The sequence below is a fragment of the Oncorhynchus nerka genome, linkage group LG19 (assembly GCF_034236695.1).
Source record: "Oncorhynchus nerka isolate Pitt River linkage group LG19, Oner_Uvic_2.0, whole genome shotgun sequence".
NCBI classification, from domain to species: Eukaryota; Metazoa; Chordata; class Actinopteri; order Salmoniformes; family Salmonidae; genus Oncorhynchus; species Oncorhynchus nerka.
The window spans coordinates 31,764,468-31,784,267 of NC_088414.1; the positions used below are offsets into that span (position 1 = coordinate 31,764,468).

Sequence of the window (19,800 nt, forward strand, 5' to 3'; positions counted from 1 at the left end):
ATCTTTTTGGTCCTCATTTAAGGTTTGGGTTAGGTGCAAGGTTAACAGTGTGGTTAAGGTTAGGTTTCAAATCTGATTTTATGAAGATAAATTGTAGAAATAGGCAGGGTTTAGCCATTTGTGGATGTGGTAACTAGTGACAACTGTGAAATAGTGTGAGAAGTGGGAATTTGTTGACAGAGTGGCATGGAAAGAAAGAAATCAGATGTCAACCCACTTGGCACAAGCTGGTTGAATCAACGTTGTTTCAACTCAATTTGTCAATGCATTGTGACATGGGAAATACATTTTTTTTAAAGTCATCAACGTAAACTGTTGTTTTGATGGTGAAATTTCTACCACAGGATTATGTCATCATGATAACCAAATTTCAAAATAGGCAAACCTTGTATAAAATATGTTGAATTTTAAGAGAACACACGATTTTGAAATGACTCAATATGGGTCAAAATTCTACAGAGATCCAGGACCATATGCATTTCAGTTAAAATAACAACCCATTGTTTATTTTCCAGGACAAATTATGTCCATGAATGTTTCATGTGTGTTTAATACAGTCGCTTCACAGATGGTTTTGGTATTTTAACCTGCATGTCATGAACTCGTCTGTTGAGGATAGACAAAATCCCACACTCACAATGGTGCACGCGCGGAGCCGGCTCGTCAGCATGTAATGGGTAGTTTAGGGTAGTTTCTCTGGACCCCCCCTTCCCTAAAAATAAAATATGCATCACAAGCTGACTACACTGGGCACGGGCATGCATCCTCGTGCACCATCACGCTTTTGTTGATTTTGTCCATCCACACCAGCGTTCTGCTGGCATCCAATACATAGTGCCAACTGTAAAGTTTGGTGGAATATGAATAATGGTCTGGGGCTGTTTTGCATGGTTTGGGCTAGGACCCTTAGTTCCAGTGAAGGGAAATCTTAACGCTACAGCATACAATGACATTCTAGATGATCCTGTGCTTCCAACTCGTGGCAACAGTTTGGGGAGGGCCCTTCCCTGTTTCTGCATGACAATGCCCCCGTGCACAAACACGAGGTCCATACAGAAATGGTTTGCGAGATCGGTGTGGAAGAACTTGACAGGCCTGCACAGAGCCCTGACCTCAACCCCATCGAACACCATTGGGATGAATTGGAATGCCAACTGTGAGCCAGGCCTAATCGCCCAACATCAATCCCCGACCTCACTAATGCTCTTGTGGCTGAATGGAAGCAAGTCCCTGCATGAATGTTCCAGTATCTAGTAGAAAGCCTTCCCAGAAGAGATATAGCAGCAAAGCGGGGGACCAACTACATATTAATGCCCATGATTTTGGATGAGATGTTCGACATCCACATACTTTTGGTAATGTAGTAATGTATTTCTTATAAGCGCCCGGATTAGTGTCCCGCTCCTTGAAAGCGGCAGGGGACCACTTCTGAATTAGGCGAGTCACTGGTACTTCCTGCTTTGGTTTTTGCTTGTAAGCAGGAATCAATTATGGTCAGATTGTGCTTGCTTATGGCCTTATACAGCTCGTTGAGTGCAGTCTTAGTGCCAGCGTCGGTTTGTGTTGGTAAATAGGCAGCTACAAAAAATATAGACTAAAACTCTTTTGGTAGATAGTGTAGTCTACAGCTTATCATGAAGTACTCTACCTCAGGCGAGCAATACCTTGAGACTACCTTAATATTTGACATTGCACACCAGCTGTTATTGACAAATGGACACACACCCCCACCCCTCATCATACCAGATGTAGCTGTTCTGTCCTGCCGATGCACGGAAAACCCAGCAAACTGTATATTATTTGTGTCATCGTTCAGCCACGAGTCGGTGAAACATAAGATATTACTGTTTTTAATGTTCTGTTTGTAGAATGGTCTCGAATGGAGCTAATCCAGTTTATTCTCCATTGATTACACCAATAGAATGGATGGAAGAGGCGGGCTACCCACTAGCCAATGAATTCTCACAAGGCACCCTGATCTGCGCTCCCAGTATCTCCTTCTTTTCTTCATGTGAATGATGTGGATTTGGTCCTTGTCTGGGAGCAACATTATATCCTTCTCCTCAGACTCTTTAAAGAACAAATCTTCCTCTAGTTTGAGATGAGTAATCACTGTTCTGATATCCAGCAGCTCTTTTTGGTCATAAGAGGCAGTAGCATCAACATTATGTACAAAACAAGTTAAAAACAATGCAAAAAGACACAACAAATAGCACAATTGGCTAGGAGCCTGTAAAATGGCAGCCATCCCCTCAATTCAATATTACTTTTGAAATAAAATAAATCTTACAAACTAATGTAACATTCAACCTTAAAATGATTAACACATCCATGGCCACAGTTTGAGGTTACTGTAAGTATAAATGTCTTCTTGTGTAATCATGTTCAAGATAGCATGCATAGGTAATCGCAGGTCAGTGGAGATTTTCACAATTGTGTAATAATCTGCCCATGTACTTTTAATGTAATCTCAACTGCAATCCGGGTCATTTGGTTCTGCTATTAGATAAAGCACAGTGATAACACATTCATCTGTTTTAAAAAATAAATAAAATATCTGACATTGTATTACCATTTGAACTTTCCTGTGCTTTTAAATGGTTGTGTGACAACTAAAACTAAAATGATTTTTTAAAATTTGGTTAGGATTTTAGTTGGTTGAAGGCATAGTGATAACAGATTTGAAATTCAACTAACTTGTGGCTGTGTTTTTGAGTGGGTGAATATAGGTTGTATTGTCATTGATCAACGTCTCAACCAAATATTACCCAATTATCCACGTTGAAATGACGTGGTGTGCCCAGTGGGAAAAGTTTCTATGAGGCTCTGAGTGGAAGGAGTGGGGAAGGGGTGGGGTCATATGGTTTCTATGAGGCTCTGAGTGGAAGGAGTGGGGAAGGGGTGGGGTCATATGGTTTCTATGAGGCTCTGAGTGGAAGGAGTGGGGTCATATGGTTTCTATGAGGCTCTGAGTGGAAGGAGTGGGGTCATATGGTTTCTATGAGGCTCTGAGTGGAAGGAGTGGGGAAGGGGTGGGGTCATATGGCTTCTATGAGGCTCTGAGTGGAAGGAGTGGGGAAGGGGTGGGGTCATATGGTTTCTATGAGGCTCTGAGTGGAAGGAGTGGGGTCATATGGTTTTTTATGAGGCTCTGAGTGGAAGGAGTGGGGAAGGGGTGGGGTCATATGGTTTCTATGAGGCATTGAGTGTGACAACATCACAGCCAGACGACCCATGGCAGGTAATATGTAGGAGGACATAGAGGATGAATATTAAAAGTAAAATTATCAAAATATTTCCAATTACAGGTGTAACCAAGGTGATGGCTGATCAACACAAAAGGGGCCATTAAAAAATAAATAAATGACCACATGCTGTGGATGATTCCTATAGAGCCCTGGATGCCTTAAGGGGGGTCTAAATAATGCTAATTTAAGCAGTCTCCTATTTGTTTAAAATTACATTTGTACTGCTACAGTGGTAAATATTAAAATAAAAGCTCATTCCAAATGAAAGAAACACCCCCACCTCTGTGTCATGTTTAAAAATAAAACAAATCCAATGTGACTGTACTTGACTCTCAGGGCACATCCTTACATCATGTTAATGTACTGTATGTACTAGAAACAGCTGGACCTGACAGTGGCTCTTCAGACAGAATCAGAACGAGCCACCGCTATGATATGCCCACAACTTGATATAAGAACCTTGACATGAGGACAATGAGTTACTATCCCAAGTCCACTCCAGTATGTTGTAGCATTACATAGTGTTGGAAAACATCAGTTTGTTATTTGAAAGGAGATATGTGTACAATCTTCTGATGTGTCCCATACTTGAACTGGATGATTTACCAAAAACAATTGGATTAGCAGACAATGCCATGAAAAGGTTTTTGCCCCTCCTTCCGATTTTCTCTATTTTTGCATATTTTTTGCTATTGAATGTTATTAGATCTTCAACCAAAACCTAATATTAGATCAAGAAAAGGACACTTATTTTATTTATTTCACTAACAAAGTTATGCAACATCCCCACAACACATCAATCCACACAATACCCCATAATGACAAAGAAAAAACGTTTTTTAGAAATATTTGCAAATGTATTCAAAATAAAAAATGGAACTATTACATTTACATAAGTTCAGACACTTTACTCAGTACTTTGTTGAAGCACCTTTGGCAGTGATTACAGCCTCTAGTTTTCTTGCTTATGACGCTACAAGCTTGGCACACCTGTATTTGCGGAGTTTCTCCCATTCTTCTCTACATATCCTCTCAAGCTCTGGTCAGGTTGAATAGGGAGCATTGCTACACAGCTATTTTCAGGTCTCTCCAGAGATGTTAGATTGGGTTCAAGTCCGGGCTCTGGCTGGGCCACTCAAGGACATTCAAAGACTTGTCCCAAAGCCACTCCTGCATTGTCTTGGCTGCATGCTAAGGGTTTTTGTCCTGTTGGAAGGTGAACCTTCGTCCCCAATTTGAGGTCCTGAGTGCTCTAGAGCAGGTTTCATCAAGGATCTCTCTGTACTTTGCTCTGTTCATCTTTCCCTCGATTTTGACTAGTCTCCCAGTCCCTGCCGCTGAAAAACATCCTCACAGCATGATGCTGCCACCACCATGCTTCACCGTAGGGATGGTGCCAGTTTTCCTCCAGATGTGACGACTGGCAATCAGGCCAAAGAGTTCAATCTTGTTTTCTTCAGACCAGAGAATCGTGTTTCTCATGGTCTGAGTCCTTTAGATGCCTTTTGGCAAACTCCAAGCGGGCTGTCATGTGCCCTTTACCGAGGAGTGGCTTCCGTCTGGACACTCTACCATAAAGGTCTGATTGGTGGAGTGCTGCAGAGATGGTTGTCCTTCTGGAAGATCCTCACACCTCCATAGAGGAACTCTGGAGCTCTGTCAGAGTGACCATCGAGTTCTTGGTCACCTCCCAGACCAAGGCCCTTCTCCCCCGATTGCTCAGTGTGGCTGGGTGGCTAGCTCTAGGCCAGTCTTGGTGGTTCCAAACTTCTTCCATTTAAGAATGATGGATGTGTCACGCCCTGACCTTGGAGAGCCTTTTTATTTCTCTATTTGGTTAGGTCAGGGTGTGATTTGGGTGGGCATTCTAGTTTTTCTATTTCTTTGTTGGCCGGGTATGGTTCCCAATCAGAGTCTATCGTTGTCTCTGATTGGGGATCATACTTAGGCAGCCTTTTTCCCCCTTTAGTTTGTGGGATCTTGCTTGTGTGTAGTTGCTTTCTGCACTGCATGTAGCTTCATGTTCGGTTGTAGTTCAGTTATTGTTCTTTCCTGTTCATCAAAAATAATGATGTACGCTTACCACGCTGCCCCTTGGTCTGATTCTTCCATCAAAGAACGTGACAGGATGCCACTGTGTTCTTGGGGACCTTAAATTCTGCAGAAAATATGCACTTCCCCAGATCTGTTCCTCGACACAATCCTGTCTCGGAGCTCTACAGATAAATTCTTCGACCTCTTGGTTTGGTTTTTGCTCTGACATGCACTGTCAACTGTGGGACCTTATATAGACAGGTGTGTGCCTTTCCAAATCATGTCCAATTAATTGAATTTACCACAGGTGGACTCCAATCAAGTTGTAGAAACATCTGCTAAATGACTTAAATGTAAATGTAAAAATGATCAATGGATACAGGATGCACCTGAGCTCAATTTCGAGTCTCATAGCAAAGGGTCTGAATACTTATGTAAATAAGGTATTTCTGTTTTTGCTTTGTCATTATGGGGCATTGTGTGTAGATTGATGAGGAAAATTGTTAACTTAATCCATTTTAGAATAAGACTGTAACATAACAAAATGTGGAAAAGTAAAGGGTTCTGAATACTTTCCGAATGCACTGTAGATATACCGCTGACACTAAGGTTCACACACGTTTCCTGGCCGGCATCACAGTGATGAAGATAAACTCAGCAAGAAACGAAAGGTCCTCTCACTGTCAACTGCTTTTATTTTCAGCAAACTTAACATTAAAATATTTGTATGAACATAACAAGATTCAACAACCGAGACATAAACTGAACAAGTTCGACAGACATGTGACTAACAGATATTGAATAATGTGTCCCTGAACAAAGGGGGGTCAAAATCAAAAGTAACTGTCAGTATCTGGTGTGGCCACTAGCTGCATTAAGTACTGCAGTGCAGCTCCTCCTCATGGACTGCACCAGATTTGCCAGTTCTGTGAGATGTTACCCCACTCTTCCACCAAGGCACCTGTAGGTTCCCGGACATTTCTCTGGGCCCTCACCCTCTGATCCAACAGGTCCCAGATGTGCTCAATGGGATTGAGATCCAGGCTCCTCACTGGCCATGGCAGAACACTGACATTCCTGTCTTGCAGGAAATCACGCACAGAACGAGCAGTATGGCTGATGGCATTGCAGGAAGGGTACCACATGAGGAGGGAGGATGTATTCCCTGTAACACACATCGTTGAGATTGCCTGCAATGACAACAAGCTCAGTCCGGTGATGCTGTGACACACCGCCCCAGACCATGACGGACCATCCACCTCCAAATCGATCCTGCTCCAGAGTACAGAGCCCCTCCTGTTCAGCCTGTACATTAATGATCTGCCTTCTGTCTGTACTGGGTCTGATGTTCAAATGTATGCAGATGATACAGTGCTATATGTGCATGCAAAGAGCAAACAACAAGCTGCACAAGAACTCACTACTGTAATGGTCCAGGTTACAAAGTGGCTCAGTGACTCGTGTTTGCATCTCAATGTGAAAAAACTGTTTGCATGTTCTTCACAAAGAGGGCAACAGATGCTACTGAGCCAGATGTCTATGTGTCAGGGGAGAAGCTCCAGGTGGTATCCGATTTTAAGTACCTTGGCATCATACTTGATTCCAACCTCTCTTTTAAAAAGCATGTGAAAAAGGTCATTCAAATAACTAAATTCAATCTAGCTAATTTCCGATTTATACGAAATTGTTTGACTACAGAGGTAGCAAAACTGTACTTCAAATCTATGATACTCCCCCACTTAACATACTGCTTGACTAGTTGGGCCCAAGCTTGCTGTACAACATTAAAACCTATTCAGTCTGTCTACAAACAGGCTCTCAAAGTGCTTGATAGGAAGCCCAATAGCCATCATCATTGTCACATCCTTAGAAAGCATGAGCTCTTGAGTTGGGAAAATCTTGTGCAATACACCGACGCATGTCTTGTATTCAAGATCCTTAATGGCCTGGCTCCCCCTCCACTCAATATTTTTGTTAAACAGAAAACCCAGACATATGGCAGCAGATCCACAAGGTCTGCCATGAGAGGTGACTGTATAGTTCCCCTAAGGAAAAGCACCTTTAGTAAATCTGCATTCTCTGTGAGAGCTTCCCATGTCTGGAATACACTGCCATCAGACACACATAACTGCACCACATATCACACTTTCACAAAATGCTTGAAGACCTGGCTAAAGGTCAATCAGATTTGTGAACATGGTCCCTAGCTGTGTGTTGCCGCTTTCCATGTTGTCTGTTGTCTGTAGCTTGTGAGGTGTGGAAACACTTTGTTGCTTTTATGAATATTGTCTTGCTGCTTTTTGTTCTATGTTGCTCTGTCTGTATGCTATGTCTTGCTTGTCCTATGTTGCTATGTCTTGCTTGTTCTATGGTGCTATTGTCTATATTGTAATTGTTTTTAATAACCTGCCCAGGGACTGCGGTTGAAAATTAGCCGGCTGGCTAAAACCGGCACTTTTACTGAAACGTTGATTAATGTGCACTGTCCCTGTAAAAATAAAATAAACTAAACTAAACTAAACAGGCCTCGGTGTAACGCTCATTCCTTCGATGATAAACGCGAATCCGACCATCACCCCTGATGAGACAAAACCGTGACTTGTCAGTGAAGAGCACTTTTTGCCAGTCCTGTCTGGTCCAGCTATGGTGGGTTTGTGCCCATAGGCGACGTTGTTGCCAGTGATGTCTGGTGAGGACTTGCATTACAACAGGCCTACAAGCCCTCAGTCCAGCCTCTCTCAGCCTATTGTGGACAGTCTGAGCACTGATGGAGAGATTGTGCGTTCCTGGTGTAACTCGGGGAGTTGTTGTTGCCCTCTTGTACCTGTCCTGCAGGTGTGATGTTCGGATGTACCGATCCTGTGCAGGTGTTGTTACACGTGGTCTGCCACTGCGAGGACGATCAGCTGTCTGTCCTGTCTCCCTGTAGGTCTGTCTAGGGCGTCTCACGGACATTGCAATTTATTGCCCTGGCCACATATGCAATCCTCATGCCTCCTTGCAGCATGCCTAAGGCACGTTCACGCAGATGAACAGGGACCCTGGGCATCTTTCATTTGCTGTTTTTCAGAGTCAGTACAAAGGCCTCTTTAGTGTCCTAAGTTTTCAAAACTGTGACCTTAATTGCCTACCATCTGTAAGCTGTTAGTGTCTTAACGACCCTTCCACAGGTGCATGTTCATTAATTGTTCATGGTTCATTGCACAAGCATGGGAAACAGTGTTGAAACCCTTTACAATTAAGATTTTTACAAATTTTCTTTGAAAGACAGGGTGCTGAAAAAGGGACATTTCTTTTTTTGCTGAGTTTAGGTAGGTGGTAGTCCATCAGATAGAAGTTCTACAGAGATTAGATGCGTGCGAGTGTGTAATACTACAGACACACATTGAGGCTGTTCAGGCCGCTGGATGACCATAGGGTTACCACCACACGGTCCTGTAGATATAAATGTACTGTGTGTGTTTGTACCCGTGTGTGTGTGCTCCTTTAGATGTTGATGTACTGAACAAACAGCGCCACCAGCAGGTAAAGAAAGAGCAGGAACTCAAACAGCAGGCTGCTGTCCAATGGGAGTTCAGGGATCTGGGAGTGACGGACAGGTTCCGCCATGATGAGGTTCTGAGAGGGGCGGGGCCGAGAGACCCACACAGTTATGCTCCTAGTTAGTGCATGTGTTTGTGGTGCAGTGTGAATTGGCTACAGGAATAGGGCCTAGGTGTCTGTAACATGGTCCCAGATTTGTGCTCTTGCCAACTCTATTGCTGTCATTGTCAAGCCAAACATTTGTCATCACCCAGTAGTGACAAGGAGTTTAGCATGATGGCACAAACAGACTGGGACTCAGGCTAAGGTCTGCAGCAGCGAGGAATGAGTGTCTGAATGTGCGGAAGAACATGTTGTGGCGAGAACAGAACAGTGGAAGACATCTCTCCTCCTCCTCTGTGTTGCCATACCTTCTTACCCCTCAGGGGAAATATTGCTACTCCCCCTCAGTCACATCACTGATTTGTTTGACTAACCTAACCTTTATTTTGTTAGAGCAGTGTTTCCCAACTCCAGTTCTCCAGTTCCCCAACAGTACACATTTTTGTTGTAGCCTGGACAAGCACACCTGATTCAACTTGTCAACTAATCACCAAGTCCTCAATGAGTTGAATCAGGTGTTCTTGTCTGGGGGCTACAACAAAAATGTGTGCTGTTGGGGGTACTCAAGGACTGGAGTTGAGGAATACTGTGATAGAGAAGGTGGGAGAGAAGATTAAATTACAGGTATCTTACATTACAGGTTGGGAAGAAAGAAAATGTGATCGTCTTGCAGACTGATAGTCAACTTCAAAACAATTCTCAGAAGGGAGTCAGATCAAATAGGCTTACACATTTCATTTTCCATGGAGCCTTGTGTGAATACATATAGCATGTGTGTGTGTGTTTTGGGGACGAGGATGTTAAGCCTGCTTGTTGTAGTACAGTACTGTACCCGTCCTCTCTCTATATCTGTGTGTCATCCCCCCTCATTCATTCCTCACCTGTTCCTGGATCCATTGCTATTGCTGAGGCTTCCTCCTACCACAGCCACTCCTCCACTGCAGGCACCTCCACTCTATGCCTCTCTGCCTAGACAAGCACCCAGAGACCATCACCACTACTTCACAGACTGACCCGACGCAGCCAGGCCAACCATAAAAACAAGAGATAATATAAGAATGGAAACATTAGAACACTATGACAAATCTGGGAAACCAGGCCTGGTATTTATAGTTGACTTTCAAAAGGCTTTTGATAAAGTATGACTGGAATTTATTTACATTTTGGAGAATATTTTATACAATGTGTTACATTTATGTATAGTAACCCTAGGTGTAAAATAGTAAATAATGGCTACTTCTCAGAAAAGTATTAAATTGTCAAGAGGAAGCTGTACGGTGTTTCCTCTGACACATTGGTGCAGCTGGAGATTTTGCTGCAAAAGACAGAATCCTTACATCACACTGTAAAGTCCATGGAGAATAAGAGCACCTCCTCACAGCTGCCCACTGTACAGAGGCTAGGAAACTCTGTCACCACCGATAAATCTACAATAATCGAAAAGCATTTTTTTAATGACTGGTCATGCGTTCCACCTGGCTACCCCTACCAGGCTACCCCCTGGGAGGTTAACAGCTCTGCACCCCCGACAGACTCACCATTTGTCCTTCACCCAAATCCAGATACCTGATGTTCTGAAAGAACTGCAATATCTGGACCCCCACACATCTGCTGTGCTAGACAATCTGGACCCTCTTTTCTAAAATTGCAACCCCTATTACTAGCCTGTTCAACCTCTCTTTCATATCGTCTGAGATTCCTAAAGATTGGAAAGCTGCCACGGTCATCCCCCTCTTCAAAGGGGGTGACACTCTAGACCCAAACTGTTACAGACCTATATCTATCCTACCCTGCCTATCTAAAGTCTTCGAAAAGCCAAGTTAGCAAACAGATCACCGACCATTTCGAATTCCACCGAACCTTCTACGCTACGCAATCTGGTTTCCGAGCTGGTCATGGGTGCACCTCAGCTACGCTCAAGGTCCTAAACGATATCATAACCGCCATCAATAAAATACAATACTGTGCATCCGTATTTATCGACCTGGCCAAGGCTGTCGACTCTGTCAATCACCGCATTCTTATAGGCAGACTCAACAGCCTTGGTTTCTCTGCCTTGCCTGGTTTACCAACTACTTCTCAGATAGAGTTCAGAGTGTCAAATCGGAGGGCCTGTTGTCCGGACCTCTGGCAGTCTCAATGGCGATGCCACAGGGTTCAATTCTCGGGCCGACTCTTTTCTCTGTATACATCAATGATGTCGCTCTTGCTGCTAGTGATTCTCTGATCCACCTCTACGCTGACGACACCATTCTGTATACTTCTGGCCCTTCTTTGGACACTGTGTTAACAAACTTCCACATGAGCTTCAATGCCATACACCACTCCTTCTGTGGCCTCCAACTGCTCTTAAATGCAAGCAAAACTAAATGTAGTATGCTCTTCAACCGATCGCTGCCCGCACCTGCCTGCCCGTCCAGCATCACTACTCTGGATGGTTCTGACTTAGAATATGTGGACAACTACAAATACCTAGGTGTCTGGTTAGACTGTAAACTATCCTTCCAGACTCACATTAAAAATCTCCAATCCCAAATTAAATCTATAATCTGCTTCCTATTTCACAACAGAGCATCCTTCTCTCATGCTGCCAAACATACCCTCGTAAAACTGACGATCCTACCAATCCTTGACTTTGGTGATGTCATTCACAAAATATCCTCCAACACTCTACTCAGACTGCATCCAATTTGCTATCATAGTGCCATCCATTTTGTCACCAACGCCCCATATACTACCCACCACTGAGACCTGTATGCTCTCGTTGGATGGCCCTCGCTTTATATTCGTCGCCAAACCCACTGACTCCAGGTCATCTATAAGTCTTTGCTAGGTAAAGACTGGAACGAACTGCAAAAATCACTAACATATCTCCATCACTAACTTTAAGCATCCGCTGTCAGAGCAGCTTACCGATCATTGCACCTGTACATAGTCCATCTGTAAATAGCCAACCAACTACCTCATCCCAATATTGTTATTTATTTTTTGCTCCTTTGCACCCCAGTATCTCTACTTGCACATTCATCTTCTGCACATCTATCACTCCAGTGTTTAATTGTTAAATTCAAATTATTTCACCACTTTGGCCTATTTAGTGCCTTACCTCCCTTATCTTACTACATTTGCACACACTGTATATATACTTTTATATTGTGTTATTGAGTGTACATTTGTTTATCCCATGTGTAACTCTGTGTTGTTTGTGCCACACTGCTTTTCCTGTCTTGGCCAGGTTGCAGTTGTGAATAAGAACTTGTTCTCAACTGGCCTATCTGGTTAAATAAAGGTGAAATAAAATTTATAAAAATAACTCATGTAAAATATACTGTGTCTGTAAAATGTATGTAGTATGTATTAGCTGGAAGCAGAAGCCTAAGTGCTGTTGTACATTAGTTTACTCCAATTAGAGGGGGTGGTAGGGTTAGGAGAAAAAAGGGAAAAAAATATATATAAATAATATTTTTAAAAAAAAATATATATATATATACAGTACCATTCAAAAGTTTTGCACACACCTTCTCATTCAATGTGTTTTCTTTATTTTTTACTATTTTCTACATTATAGAATACTAGTGAAGACCTCAAAACTATTAAACAACATATATGTAATCATGTAGTAACCAAAAAAAGAGTTTAAAAAATCTAAATACATTTTAGATTTGAGATTTTTCAAAGTAGCCACACTTTACCTTGACGACAGCTTTGCACACTCCAGGCATTCTCTCAACCAGCTTCACCGGGAATACTTTTCCAACAGTTCACAAATATGCTGAGCACTTGCTGGCTGCTTTTCCATCACTCTGCAGTTCAACTCATCCCACACCATCTCAATTGGGTTGAGGTCGGGTGATTGTGGAGGCCAGGTTATCTGATGCAGCACTCCATCAATGTCCTTCTTGATCAAATAGCCGATACACAGCCTGGAGGCTCATTGTCCTGTTGAAAAATAAATGACAGTCCTACTAAGCGCAAACCAGATGGGATGGCGTATGGTTAAGTGTGCCTTGAATTGTAAATAAATCTCTGACAGTGTCACCAGCAAAGCACCCCCACACCATCACACTTCCTCCTCCATGCATCACATTGGGAACCACACATGCGGAGATCATCCGTTCACCTACTCTGCGTCTCACAAAGACATGGCGGTCAGAAGCAAAAAAAAAAACATTGGACTCATCAGAACAAAGGACAGATTTCCACTGGTCTAATGTCCATTGCTCGTGTTTCTTGGCCCAAGCAAGTCTCTTCTTCTCATTGGTGTCCTTTAGTAGCGGTTTCTTTGCAGCAAATCGACCATGAAGGCCTGATTCACACAGTCTCCTCTGAACAGTTGATGTTGAGGTGTGTCTGTTTCTTGAACTCTGTGAAGCATTTATTTGGGCTTTCATTTCTGAGGCTGGTAAATGAACTTATCCTATGCAGCAGAGGTAACTCCGGGTTTTCCTTTCCTGTGGCGGTCCTCATGAGAGCCAGTTTCAAAATAGCGTTCAATGGTTTTTGCGTCTGAATTTGAAGAAACTTTAAAAGTTCTTGAAATTTTCAGGATTGACTGACCTTCATGTCTTAAAGTAATAATGGACTCTCATTTGTCTTTGCTTATTTGAGCTGTACTTGCCATAATATGAACTTGGTCTTTTATGAAATAGGGATATCTTCTGTATACTCCCCTACCTTATCACAACACAACTGATTGATTCAAAAGCATTAAGAAGGATAGAAATTCCGCAAATGAACTTTTAACAAGGCATACCTGTTAATTGAAATGCATTCCAGGTGACTACCTCATGAAGCTAGTTGAGAGATTGCCAAGCGTGTGCAAAGCTGTCATCGAGGCAAATGGGGGCTATTTTGAAGAATATAAAATATAAAATTTATTTTGATTTGTTTAACACTTTTTTGGTTACTACATGATTTCATATGTGTTATTTCATAGTTTTGATGTCTTCACTATTATTCTACAATGTAGAAAATAGTAAAATAAAGAAAAACCCTTGAATGAGTAGGTGTGCCCAAACTTTTGACTTGTACTGTACAGTACCAAAAGTGTTGACACTGCAGGACTTTATGGAGCTTTGGAAGTGATATTGACTGAGATTTTTTTTAAACAGGCTCACAAATATGTGCTCATGAATTAGTAAAACGTGTGCATGAATTGATATAAAACGTGCTAATGATTTATAAGACGAGCTTACGAATTGCAAAACGTCCCGAAGATGCTAGGGAGACAATCTCGACGACCATCACCCATTTCCAACCAACAGGGACACACACCACACAAAGACACACCACACAAAGACAAAGACACACACCACACAAAGACACACAACACAAAGACAAACAACACACATATAAGTGCTGCTTTCCAAGTCAAGAATGTGTAGGCTGTTACAATGAACTTCCCACCTAATGTTATCCATTGAAAAACGTCCCTTGAATGAGTAGGTGTGTCCAAACTATTGACTGGTACTGTATATATATTTTAATGTAAATAAATCATATATTTTTTCACTTTGCTTTATGTGATTTCACATGGATGAATTTACCATTTGGAAGAGGGGTTAGATGCCAGCAACCTTTTTTACATGGTAAACAATGGCCAGACACACTTAGTTTTATGGCACACGTTGTGCGGTTGATTGGTCTGTGAATTCAATTTCTGTGGCCTGGCTTAATAGAGTAATGCAGGGGTTGGCAGCAGGCAATATAGTAAGAGCCGATTAAGTGTCCAAAATATATATTATTGGCCCCCTAAAGTTTTTAGTTTTTAGTCAAAAAATACTCTAAATTCACCAGGAATTCTGCTAAAAAGAGTTTAATTTAGGAAATCTGTTCCCAAGTATTCCCACAAATTAAAAAAGAGACACACACTACCGTTCAAAAATTTGGGGTCACTTAGAAATGTCCTTGTTTCGAGAAGAAAATAGTTATTTTGTCCATTAAAATAAAATGTTCTGATCAAAGAATCAATAAAACTGGTGAAGTGAAGCTTTTTCTTTGCAACTCTACCTAGAAGACCAGCATCCCGGAGTCGCCTCTTCACTGTTGACGTTGAAACCGGTGTTTTGCGGGTACAAGCTGCCAGTTGAGGACTTGTGAGATGTCTGTTTTCAAAACTAGACACTAATGTACTTATCTTGCTCAATTGTGCACCGGGGCCTCCCACTCCTCTTTCTATTCTGGTTAGAGCCAGTTTGAGCTGTTCTGTGAAGGGAGTAGTACACAGCGTTGTACGAGATCTTCAGTTTCTTGGCAATTTCTCGCATGGAATAGCCCTCATTTCTCAGAACAAGAATAGACACGAGTTTCAGAAGAACATTTTTTGTTTCTGGACATTTTGAGCCTGTAATCGAACCCACAAATGCTGATGCTCCAGATACTCAACTAGTCTAAAGAAGACCAGTTTTATTGCTTCTTTAATCAGAACAACAGTTTTCAGCTGTGATAACATAATTGCAAAAGGGTTTTGTAATGATCAATTAGCCTTTTAAAATTATAAACTTGGATTAGCTAACACAACGTGCCATTGGAACACAGGATTGATGGTTGCTGATAATGGGCCTCTGTACGCCTTTGTAGATATTCCATTAAAAATCAGCCGTTTCCAGCTACAATATTAATTTACAACATTAACAATGTCAAAACTGTATTTCTGATCAATTTTAGGTTATTTTTCTTTCAAAAACAAGGACATTTCTAAATGACCCCAAACTTTGGAACAGTGTAATCAAGGTATGAAATTATTGTAATTTCAAATAAAATATATTTTTGGTTTTAATTGTGGTCAATTTGCAGTATACAAAAGATTACAATTATGATCCGGCCACCCGACCATCGGCTCCTACAAAAATCGGCCCCTGGCTGAATCTAATACCTAGCCCTGGAGTAATGTGTAATGAAGCAGACAGCAGGAGCTTGGCCTGGGTGGTGTGCAGGTTAATGGAACTACTGCTTGAATAATTGCACAAAGTGTATAGGCACACTCTCAAACACACACACACAACACACACACACACACACACACACACACACACACACACACACACACACACACACACACACACACACACACGCATGTTTAACAACTTCCATTCCCCCTGTCATGAGGGGATTTATGGCTGATTTATGATTAAATCATGAACCCTGTTATGATCAACCCTGTTACTTTATTTGGCACTTAATAGGCACTTACTAGAGTATATATTTTTTTACCTCTTAAGTTGAACATGTGCTCTTTAAGACAGAATGTTAATTAAAGTGAGATGAAATCAACTTTTTTTAACATAGTTATACTTCTCAAAAGGCACCGAATTGGTGGAATTACCCAGCTGCCTTTCACATACAAGATGCAAGAAAAGATACTGTTTCAGTGGAAACTACAATGTAAAAAGGAGAACTGTGTATGCAATTATTACTCAGAAAAGAGTGAAGGTGAAATAGTGTGAGAAGTAGGAAATGTGGTGACATACAGAGTGAGAGGGAAAGAAATCCATCAGATGACAAGAGATTCTATGAGGCACTGAGTGGGAGGGGTGGAGAAGGGGTGGGGAGGTTTGACACTGAGTGTGAGGGGGAGGCACTGAGTGTGAGGGGTGGAGAAGGGGTGGGGAGGTTTGACACTGAGTGTGAGGGGTGGAGAAGGGGTGGGGAAGTTTGACACTGAGTGTGAGGGGTGGAGAAGGAGTGGGGAAGTTTGACACTGAGTGTGAGGGGTGGAGAAGGGGTGGGGAGGTTTGACACTGAGTGTGAGGGGGAGGCACTGAGTGGGAGGGGTGGAGAAGGGGTGGGGAGGTTTGACACTGAGTGTGAGGGGGAGGCACTGAGTGGGAGGGGTGGAGAAGGGGTGGGGAGGTTTGACACTGAGTGTGAGGGGTGGAGAAGGGGTGGGGAAGTTTGACACTGAGTGTGAGGGGTGGAGAAGGAGTGGGGAAGTTTGACACTGAGTGTGAGGGGTGGAGAAGGGGTGGGGAAGTTGGACACTGAGTGTGAGCTGGGAGAAGGGGTGGGGAAGTTTGACACTGAGTGTGAGGGTGGAGAAGGGGTGGGGAAGTTTGACACTGAGTGAGTGAGGGTGAGAAGTGGGGTGGGGAGGTTTGACACTGAGTGTGAGGGGTGGAGAAGGGGTGGGGAAGTTTGACACTGAGTGTGAGGGGTGGAGAAGGGGTGGGGAGGTTTGACACTGAGTGTGAGGGGTGGAGAAGGGGTGAGTTTGACACTGAGTGGGGGTGGAGAAGGGGTGGGGAGGTTTGACACTGAGTGTGAGGGGTGGAGAAGGGGTGGGGAGGTTTGACACTGAGTGTGAGGGGGAGGCACTGAGTGGGAGGGGTGGAGAAGGGGTGGGGAGGTTTGACACTGAGTGTGAGGGGTGGAGAAGGGGTGGGGAAGTTTGACACTGAGTGTGAGGGGTGGGGGGGACACTGGAGAAGGAGTGGGGAAGTTTGACACTGAGTGTGAGGGGTGAAGAAGGGGGTGGGGAAGTTTGACACTGAGTGTGAGAAGGGGTGGGGAAGTTTGACACTGAGTGTGAGAAGCGGTGGGGAGGTTTGACACTGAGTGTGAGGGGTGGAGAAGGGGTGGGGAAGTTTGACACTGAGTGTGAGAAGGGGTGGGGAAGTTTGACACTGAGTGTGAGAAGCGGTGGGGAGGTTTGACACTGAGTGTGAGGGGTGGAGAATGGGTGGGGAGGTTTGACACAGAGCGTGAGGGGTGGAGAATGGGTGGGGAGGTTTGACACTGATTGTGAGGGGTGGAGAATGGGTGGGGAGGTTTGACACTGATTGTGAGGGGTGGAGAATGGGTGGGGAGATTTGACACTGATTGTGAGGGGTGGAGAATGGGTGGGGAGGTTTGACACTGAGTGTGAGGGGTGGAGAAGGGGTGGGGAAGTTTGACACTGAGTGTGAGGGGTGGAGAAGGAGTGGGGAAGTTTGACACTGAGTGTGAGGGGTGGAGAAGGGGTGGGGAAGTTTGACACTGAGTGTGAGCTGCGGAGAAGGGGTGGGGAAGTTTGACACTGAGTGTGAGAAGGGGTGGGGAAGTTTGACACTGAGTGTGAGAAGCGGTGGGGGAGGTTTGACACTGAGTGTGAGGGGTGGAGAAGGGGTGGGGAAGTTTGACACTGAGTGTGAGAAGGGGTGGGGAAGTTTGACACTGAGTGTGAGAAGCGGTGGGGAGGTTTGACACTGAGTGTGAGGGGTGGAGAATGGGTGGGGAGGTTTGACACAGAGCGTGAGGGGTGGAGAATGGGTGGGGAGGTTTGACACTGATTGTGAGGGGTGGAGAATGGGTGGGGAGGTTTGACACTGATTGTGAGGGGTGGAGAATGGGTGGGGAGATTTGACACTGATTGTGAGGGGTGGAGAATGGGTGGGGAGGTTTGACAGGTAGGTAAAAGGGAAAAATACGTTGAGAAACGTGTTACTTGGCAACGTAACCAATAATTCCAACGTGCCTCGAGGTCTCTGTTAGAGGGGCACGTATTTCAGACTAACCTTTCTGCCCTGCTGCTCCCTCCTTCTCGCTCTCTTCCTCTCACACCCCCTCTCTTCTCACTGTGACAGGAGCTGGTTGCTCTAAAAGGGAAACAGCTTCTCTCCTCTGACACGAGTGGTTCCTCTGGCAGGGATATGAACAGGGAAATAGCTTCTCTCCTCTGACACAAGTGGTTCCAGGTGGATTTCAGACTCATTAACTCTCATTTGGGTTTACAAAGATATATTCCACCTGGATCCTTGGCAGCAAAAAGCTTTCGATCCATACCATCATTGAAGCTGAAATATGAGATCAAAGAAAGACCAAGGCACCGTACCAACTGAGATTCAGAAGAGCTCCTAGGTGCTTTAAGATCGCCACACGTTGGAATCAGGACGTGAGTCAACAACAACCGTACGTGTGAATGAATGAGAATGGTAAAGGCACTTGTTCAAGCTTGCTTGAGGTTGCTGTGGATTCTCACCGTGGCAAAGTGTAAGATCCCAGGTAAGGATAAGATCTCTCTCGCCTCTTTGAAAGGTAGTAGTGCATGAATTGTCAGGAGAGGGTCAAGGCAGGGCATTGGACGTCTTTAATGTGACTATGCTGACCCTCTGAGTGAGGAAACAAATAATCTGAGTACTGTATGTCTTTTGAATACTTACATCTCATCTAATATTAAAATACATGTCTGTCTATTTGTTCATGGAACAGGAGCTTTTTGCATTTTGTGTCCCTTTCACTGCACAACAAACTGTATTTCCTCTTGGAAAAACTAGACAGGCATCTGAAAAATAACTATTTTTTTTGTGGTTGGACTGTCTCCTTGCAATCCCAAAGGAAGGAGGTTTTCCACAAGACAAATCCAGGGTAACACAATGGTTTAGAGATGATGGTTTGGCCAGGAGTTTGTGAATATTGTCAGTGTACTGTCCCTGTAACTTGCCTTTTTTGAAGGATTTATGATGTGAAAACATCCAAGCCAATGCTGAGCCTCCCTTGCTTTGCATGTGGAAATATGTGGTCCAGATGTGTTCTCTCTGAGGAATCCAGTGGCCCACGGCGTCTGTGACGGCTGGCCCTCCACACAGCTCTGTTTGTTCTGTCTGGAAGACTACGGAGACCGGGTCCCGCTGTCCTGTCCAGCGTTTAGACTGGCAAGACCTAACTGGGACCCAGGTCAACTGTCTCTCCTGCACAGGAGGCTGCTGAGGGGAGAACGGCTTATAATAATGGCCAGAACGAAGCAAATGGAATGGCATCAAATACCTGGAAACAATGTGTTTGGTGTATTTGTTACCATTCCACTAATTCCGCTCCAGTCATTGCTACAAGCCCATTCTCCCCAATTAAGGTGTCACCAACCTCCTGTGCTCTCCTGTTTGGGATGTTGCAGAGAATA

At 43.7% G+C, this 19,800-nt stretch overlaps 1 protein-coding gene across 1 annotated transcript; it reads right to left on the bottom strand.

Moving 5' to 3' along the window:
- Nucleotides 1-16,419: 16,419 nt before the first annotated feature.
- Nucleotides 16,420-19,724, bottom strand: LOC135562543 (uncharacterized). Its single transcript, XM_065005043.1, has 2 exons — nt 19,699-19,724; nt 16,420-18,229 (listed from the first exon to the last, which is right to left on the bottom strand). Exons 1-2 carry the CDS (start codon nt 19,722-19,724, stop codon nt 16,420-16,422), a joined length of 1,836 nt encoding a protein of 611 aa, XP_064861115.1.
- Nucleotides 19,725-19,800: the final 76 nt, after the last annotated feature.